We start from the raw sequence: 7,937 nt of genomic DNA, 5'->3' as shown, positions 1-7,937 counted from the left end.
TCCAGGTGCCACCCCAAGCACCAGCTTGGGTGCCTGGTGCCTGGAGCCGGCCCTGCAACCACTGAAGTTGATGTAACTCTCAGAGTGTGTACAGTTAATCACCTGTGTAAGTCTTTGTAGCAACAGGGTCTTAGTTAACAGTACACTGTAGGAAGGCCAAAGAGTTTGAGGCACAGTATAGATGCCAATCTGAGTACACACTGCCAGCTGACCTGATGTCTTCTTAGTGGGGATATCTAGTACTATTTTATAATGCTTGGAAAATATAGATACTGAACAAATCAGAGACATTTCAATGTCAGAATCATACTTTTTTTTACCTTCTTGCTGCATCACTAATCTGAAATCAATGAAGCATTGTATGAGGGTCCCTTTGTCTCTATAACTAAACCTCTTTTATTTCACTGAAGCTGGCTAAGGAAGGACTGAATGTTCCTTCCATTGAATCACACAGGCGTGTTCTTTTTGGCATGTGTCTAATGAACAAAACAGCGCAGCACATCTGATCTGCTTCAATTCAGCGTAAAAGCTGAAACAGCCAAGCTGGAAAGTTGTGAACCTAAATCCACCCCTATTGTACTTGTGGCATATGCTAGCCAGCTAACTAGCCTATGGCAGTCTTGCTTCTACTGCAAAGATGTCATGCTGCTTGATAGGGGGTCTCTATAACCTTTAAGTCCCCATATGTGATGTCCATAGTCCCTGAGCTAAATGCATACCAAGAACTTCCCCATTCTGGGAGTCTGTGACACAGAGACCCTTTGGCAAATGTTCCCCTGTTCTTTGCAAGCAATTCTCACCTCCGACCTGACAAAGTCACTACATCAAACACATGTCTTATAGGATATTAATCCACAAAGAGTATCATGTGAGGATCTACAAGAAAGCTCATAACTTGTCAAGCTTCACAATCATTGTGAGATGAATGTACAGGTAATATTTGAGGAATAATATATTTATATTGAAAGTATGCTCTATGAACTTGGAGTAGAAATTAACCACCAGGAGGTAACGTGCTGCGATGACGGCCCATGTGGGCAAGGGGGAGTCGTAACCCCGCCCTGCTTGGCTGGTGATACAAGGCCAGGCTCAATTGTTTAGCCTTGCACAATACTAAGACTTTCAATGGGAACCCATCAGGGGCAATGGCAAACAACTGAAACCCTATTCACTGCAACACATTTAGAATGATAAACTGGAGCATTTTATTTTAACATGCTTGGAGTGCTAGTTGCCTTTAATCAAAATGTCCATCGAGCGCCGTCTATGACTCACCTCACCATGGTATTTGAGCACCGTAAAGTATCAGCTAACAATGCAGGGGTAATATTGCTAAATGCTAAAACAACAGATTAGAGTCCTTCGGTCATGGATCAGTTCCTCCACTAAGGAGCATGTTTTTCTGCCTGATGTTTGTTTTCACCTTCCCGTTTCCAATTAGAAGTATTGTGCTGAGCTACTCGGTGCAATGTGCTAACTCCTTCTCCTCCTAGTGGCTGGCTTGCATAGTTCAAGAGCCCTTCTACTGCTGAGAGCTAATGGAGAGTCTCTATTAGCTGAAATGGGATTTTGGAGGCAAAAGCTGCTGGATTCTGTGCCGGCTGACAACAGCGATGCCTATTATCTGCAGCACTTTGATGTGCTATGTCAGAGCACTTGCAGCCTCCTAACTCCCCGAGCCTCGCAGTAGTTCTGTGGTCCCCCGACATAAAGATCTAACTGCTGGACCCCTGCAGTGCTTAAAATGGCACCCTTGCCTAGCAGGCTATTTTTTGTTCCCCTCATAGTTTTCCTGATAAATATGGTGTTTCTCTCCTAAGTGGGTTATTTTCTCTCTAACTGTATAATTAAGCCATTGGTTGTCATGGAAATACTTTCCCTCTTGAAATGCCATCTACCAACACCCCCCCCCCCTTTTTTTTCTCTGCCTCTACTGCTCCTCTTCCCTACAAGACATAAGCACAGACAGATTACTCTTTTCTGAGCACCGGTTTCCTCAGCCTTTTTTGTTACCTCCATTTCCTTGGAGGTGAGAACCCCTCCATCCCCTCCCTTCTCAGCTCTGCTGCTGACCCACAAGGAAATGTGGCATCAAATTCTCCACTCCTCCTTTGCTGGGAAGAAAGCCCCTCCCACTGCCGGTGAGGGATGCTCCCTCCCAGTTCCGCGAGGCGAGCATTTTGCTTGGGAAATGCTCCCCCCTGCCCATGCTGCTGCACAGTAATGCTGGTTCTAGCACTTCTTCTCACCCTAACCAGGAAGGCTGTGTCAGCAGGTGGATGGCAGAGAGGACATGTGGGTAGTTTGGTAAGTGGGAAGCTCTTGCAGGGAGAGCTCTTATTGCCCTGAAGGTCCAGGAATGTGGGAACTCCAGAGGACTGCAGTGTGTTTAAGGGTCATGCATAGAGTGAGAGGAAGAAAATCCGCTGGAGAGGAAGAGCTAGATTGAGAGGAAGAACCTGTCGGTGGGTGGGAGCAGGGAGCCTGACGTATCTGTGGGGGGAGGTGGGGCTTGTTAACCCGCCACCTCCACGGGAGACCCAGGTTCCACTTCCAGCCCTGGTGACTTATCCCTACTGCAAACTGGCTGGAGAAAGGCCCTCAGCACAGAGCAGAAGGTAGGGGGAGGCAGTGCCCTCACTTCCAGTGCGGAGTCTTGAGAGAGGGAGACTAAACTGGCAGAGGTAGCAGAGTCTCCGCTCTGGGCTCCAACAGGGACATGGAGGTACCAACAAACCTGAGGAAATGGGGGTTGGCAGAGAGACTGGTGGAAACACACCACTGTTGGGTACGCTGTAACGACTGTTATTAGTTATCCTTTGTTTAGTTCCCTGCTCCATCCAGCTGGTGTTAACATGGCTCCTTTTGTCATGGTCACCATCAGGAAAGCACCAGCTCAGCTCTGGCCCTAGGGGTTCCCCAGTTAACTTGTGTTCCCACTGCTAGGGGGAGCTTGCAACAGCAGAGCACTGATCACAGCCAGTCCCCTCTCTGGAGGGAGCCATCAGGTGTGTAGGCCCAGCTTGGCAGCCTCCTCGCACTGCAGCGAGTATGTAACTGCCAGCTACTGCCTGACGCCACCCACCCTGCCTCTCCGGCTGGGCAGCAAATCATGATCCCACTCCCCCCACTTCCTGTTCTTGTGCCATTTTGGCTTGAACCTGAACCATGCCCTAGCCATGTGCACCTGGCCAGCCTCAATCTGCAAGGAACTGCCTGCTGACAAATCTGGGGAGCCCTTTTCAGTACAGAGCCTGTATACCAAACATGGGCTCTGACATGCTTCCCCTACACCCCCCCCAGCACATAATGAGGACCCCAATGTAAATGATGCAGAGTCCCTAATCTGACTCCCAGTGAAGTCACTGCCAATATTCCCAATGACTTCCCATGGGCCTGAAGGAGGGGAGTGGGTTATTTCATCATGCAACCAAAGCTGGAGCTGTTGGAATTCATACACCCAACAAAGCAGACGTAAGTTTGTGTATCAACAGGTGAGAATGGGAGGCGATTGAAGCGTGGTGCCAGTGATGATGTTGGAACAAGAGCTGACTGGACCGTTGCATTTTGAGGCACTATTCAAACTTTTGAAATTTGATTATGTTCTGCTTTGGAAGGAAACCCAAACTGTTGAACATTTGCATGAAAACAGAAGCATGTGGATCCTGCTATTGGCCTGGGATGTGGGAACCCCGGGTTCATGTCCCTCCTCTGCCTGTTTTAGAACACAGGTTTTCAGCCCAGAGCACTCTACATCAGTTAGAGCAGGGAGCTGACCATTGATCTCCCACATCCCATTCCCAGGTATGCTAACCTCCCAGGTATAGAGTCACACTCTTCCCCGGTGCCCCAAAACCTTCCTGATGAAAGTTTTGTACCAAGTGATTCATCGCTGTTAAACATTTCAGCTATGATAAAACAGTATATAGAAAATATTTCAGGCCACTCTAGTTGGAAACTGAACTGAGAGTTTCCTGAGTATGACAGTCCATTAATGTAGTTGGAAAGGGTAACTTTAACTCTCTTCTAACACCGTTTTCGTTTTCCTCTGAGATGATTTAATAGGCTTCCACTCAATTTGTAACTTTCTCCTTGCTGGGAAATCCATTCTCCACGTTATTTTAACATTTTTGTCTTACGTCTTACACATCAGGGTTTAAACTTAAATAAAAGGGCCAGATTCACTTGTAGACTTTGGCTGCTTTGCATTGCTGATGTCTGAAAGCAGATGCAAACTCTGTTTAACCAGCTGGTTACACTGGGTTTATGGCCATTTCGTATCACCAGAGGAGAGCAATGCAGTCAGAGCATAGTGATGAATCTGGCCTAAAAGGTCTAAAGCAATTGGTCGAATCCCTCCTTAGTCTTTTTAGCCTCGTGTCAATAATTAGAGCCGTGAATTTGTTGTCACCAATGAAAGTGCAGTCAGAGCACAATAATAAAGGGAAACAATCCTGATCATTTTTGCCTTCTCAATGCAGACAGCTTTAAACAAAACAAAATGTTTAATCTTCAATTTATAAATCACATGCCTATCCAGACAGCTGAAAATGACAGCAATTGTTCTGTTCTGTTTATGTAGGTAAAACATTTATTTTGCAAGAACATCACTCCCCTCCTCCACTGGTGGTTGGACTGGGCTAGAAGAAATATTAAAAGGGGTATTACTGGGATAAAAATAGGATGTATAATTTAATCTTTAAAAATATGTCAGGTTAATAATACAAGTGTTATGTGCTACACAGTTAGGACGTTTTTCTGAATAGATGAGCTCAGATTTTTTCTCACTCTGGTTTTATACTGGTTTAGGTACGTTGACTTCAGTGGGGTTGCTCCTGATTTCCACGGGTGTAAATAAGAGAACAATCTGATCCAAGAGATTATCTTAATGGAAACATTATAATTATTAAATTGAAGACTGGAACTAACTGAGGGCCTGATCTTGTATTCCTTGAGCACGCAAAACTCCCATTGCCTCTAGTGGTTTTTGTAGGCTCACAAGGAATGCCAGACTGGGCCCTGAGGGAGGGAGATACTACAAGCCGGCTGAGAGCAAACCTGTCTGGATCCTGTGGGTATGTATTCAGGCAGCTGCTAGTGCTACCCACAGCTACACGGCTGGTTTTAGGGCACTAGCTCAAGCAGAGCTAGCACGTGTCTATCTACTCATGTGGGAAGCAGGCTCCTAGCTGCAGTGTAGACATACCCTGAGTGTATGCATCATTATTCCCATTTTACAGGTAGAGAAACTGAGATACAGGGAGGTGAAGTGATTGACCCATGGTGAGTGTGTAGCAGTGCTGGGACTGGAGCCCAGGCAGCCTGTTTCCTATGCACCATCTATTAGACCACTAGACTTGCCTCCTACGTAGTAGCCACTGAACTAAGCGCTACTGAATGCCATCAAATAAGTGCATTACTAGCAGGTCTTACCTTACAAGAAGTTCTTACCTAAATGGCATGACCAGACAAGCAACGAGGAGATCTGCCATGGCTAAGGACATAATAAACATGTAAGTTGTGGTACGCAGCCTCTTCTCCACCACAGGGCAGATAAAAACCACTGTATTCCCAAACAGAGTGATCAAGTCTAGAAAGGTTAGTATCAGTCCAACAGCCACCTCCCGGGGACCAATTCCTGCCCCTGTCCAGTTGCCATCTCCTCTTACCCAAGACAGGGCAGTGGAGGAGATGTTAGAGAGCGATGATGTATTTTTGTCCATCAGCATCTTCCCCCGGTGTTCAGAGCTGAAGCAGAGAATCAAAAAAACACAGGCTTTGAAGCAAATTAATTCCAGGTCTATGGAAGAAAAGATGAAAACTATAATTATGTCTCATTCACTTAAAAAGTCCCACGCACCCTCCTGAGCAATCTGCCCTCGCTGTGTCATTGTTACCGATTCACTGGGGGGGGGGCTTGTAATCCCAATGATAGTGTTATATATGTGCCACACTGGCTGAAAGGCATCATGAAAATTAAAAGCCTTCCTGTGAATGAAAAGCACATCATTAGGTGAAGCTTGATACAGGGAAAAAGCACTGAGCGCTGGAAAAAGAAGCAATGGGAATCTAGAATTAAAGCAGCTTTGCTAATCCCACTCACCTGGGGTGAGTAATCTTATTTGATGGGCAAGTAAAATATTTTCTCATTATCATCTTGGTCATTATCAAGGTGGATGAGAAGATTTTTTTGCCTAGGCTGGATACAAACATAACCCATTGTTCAGTACATGATATGTGCCCCCCCCCTCCTCTGATGATATGGGTCTGTTACAGCTCCTAGTCATGGAATTTGGTCCTTGAGGTCAAGCTATAGAGGTTTATACTCTTATCTGTAGAGGTTCCCTAGTTCGACTCCCAGTAGTGATCAGAATGGTGGTGTAATATGTATTCATGGCTAGAGAGTTGGAAAATGGAATTTCCATTTGGGGGAAAGGTCTGACATTTATTTTCATACTGAATCAGAATGAAAAATTGAAATTTTGAAATTTACCACAGAATGGAAATTCCCACAAATTTTGATTTGGAGACATCAAACCGTTTCAGTTTGATAATGTTGAATTGCTCCATTTTCATGTCAAAGTGTTAGTGCAAACAAATTTGAAGAGGGTCAGTAGACACGTACTGCTGCTCTGGTACTATCCATAGCTGACATTGCAGTCACAAGCTAATAGCATACATATGTCACAGCAGCTAGAATTCACTTCCATAAACTCAACTAGCCAAACTCAACCTCCCGAGCTATTGGAGAATCTCTAGGTGTGACAGAATACACCCCTGGGTTCACACCCTCTACACTATTGTAATCAGTTTTATACAAGGCATGTCTTATAAGATATCATTTGAAAACTCATAACTTGCTGGTCAATATTGTCCTGATAAAATAAGTGAGGCAACATTCTATGTGACATTATAAGATTTCACTGTATGATGTTATTAACACATGTTCCAAACCCCACAGCCCTGACCAAACTGGGGTTGGCAAACAGGTCTCTCCTAAACAAAGGACTATATGCTCTGCTTGATTTGCACATAACCAGTAAACAGAGTCATCAAGCAGGAAGGAAAACAGAGAAAGCTCAATCAGGTGAGAAAAAGCCATCAGGGAACATCCTTCCACATAGACACTTTATGTTCTAATGCCCAGCTGGAAATGTTTTTCAACAGGGGGGCTGAAACTATACAAAGGAGGGACAAATACCCAAAGCGCCCCCCTCTTCCTTCCCATCACATTCACTGCACCTGAAGTGACCAAGGAAGAATTCGTTGGACTCTGGTGTAAAGGTCCTGACCTACAGGGTTTGGTCAGTAAGACGCTGAAATCATGTGGTGAGAAACTTTGCTTGAATCTGATATTGTTTGTTAAGTAAGGTAATAATAAATGTCTTATCTTTATTTTTCTTATAACCATTTCTGACTTTTATGCCTCATTATTTGTACTCAAAATCTCTCTTTGTAGTTAACAAACCTGTCCTACTGTTTTTTTTCTAACCCAGTGTGTTTATATTGAAGTGTCTGAATAACTATTTGAGATAATAAGCTGGCATCTTATTCCATTTAAGGAATACATTGATTTAAAATATCTTGTACTGTCTAGGAGAGGGCTGGGCAGTACAGGACATACATTTCTGGAGGGAAATTCAGGGCTGAGGGTGTGTTGGGGTCATCCTGCAGTATAACCAAGGCTGGTGAGAGCAAGAGTGTGACTAGGTGTGGCTGACAGGCTGCAGTTACACAGAGACACTCAGAGTGTGACTTGCACACTGGAGGTTGTTTGTGAGTGGCCCAGCTGGGAGCTACTGCAGCAAGGCATTGTGAGGCACCCAAGGTTGCAGGGCAGGGGTGACACTCATTAGTCTGGATTATACCCTGGCATGTCACACTAGGCACCTGCTAAAATGTGATACATTAAATCAAAATGAAGCCCACCTAACACC

The 7,937-nt window shown here is 45.0% G+C and overlaps 1 protein-coding gene across 1 annotated transcript in view; it reads right to left on the bottom strand.

The window, feature by feature from the left end:
• LOC112119161 (histamine H2 receptor-like) overlaps positions 1–5,729 on the bottom strand; it is a 13,570-nt gene extending 7,841 nt beyond the window's left edge. The window contains exon 1 of the mRNA XM_024217731.1: positions 5,452–5,729. Coding sequence (XP_024073499.1) covers positions 5,452–5,729 — 278 coding nt within the window. The remainder of the gene's footprint in view (positions 1–5,451) is intronic.
• Positions 5,730–7,937: the final 2,208 nt, after the last annotated feature.

This window comes from Terrapene carolina, unplaced genomic scaffold (assembly GCF_002925995.2).
Source record: "Terrapene carolina triunguis isolate 2854851 unplaced genomic scaffold, T_m_triunguis-2.0 Scaffold66, whole genome shotgun sequence".
NCBI lineage: Eukaryota > Metazoa > Chordata > Testudines > Emydidae > Terrapene > Terrapene triunguis.
The sequence above is the reverse complement of the archived record's forward strand: the minus strand, read 5'-3'. Positions and strand labels throughout refer to the sequence as shown.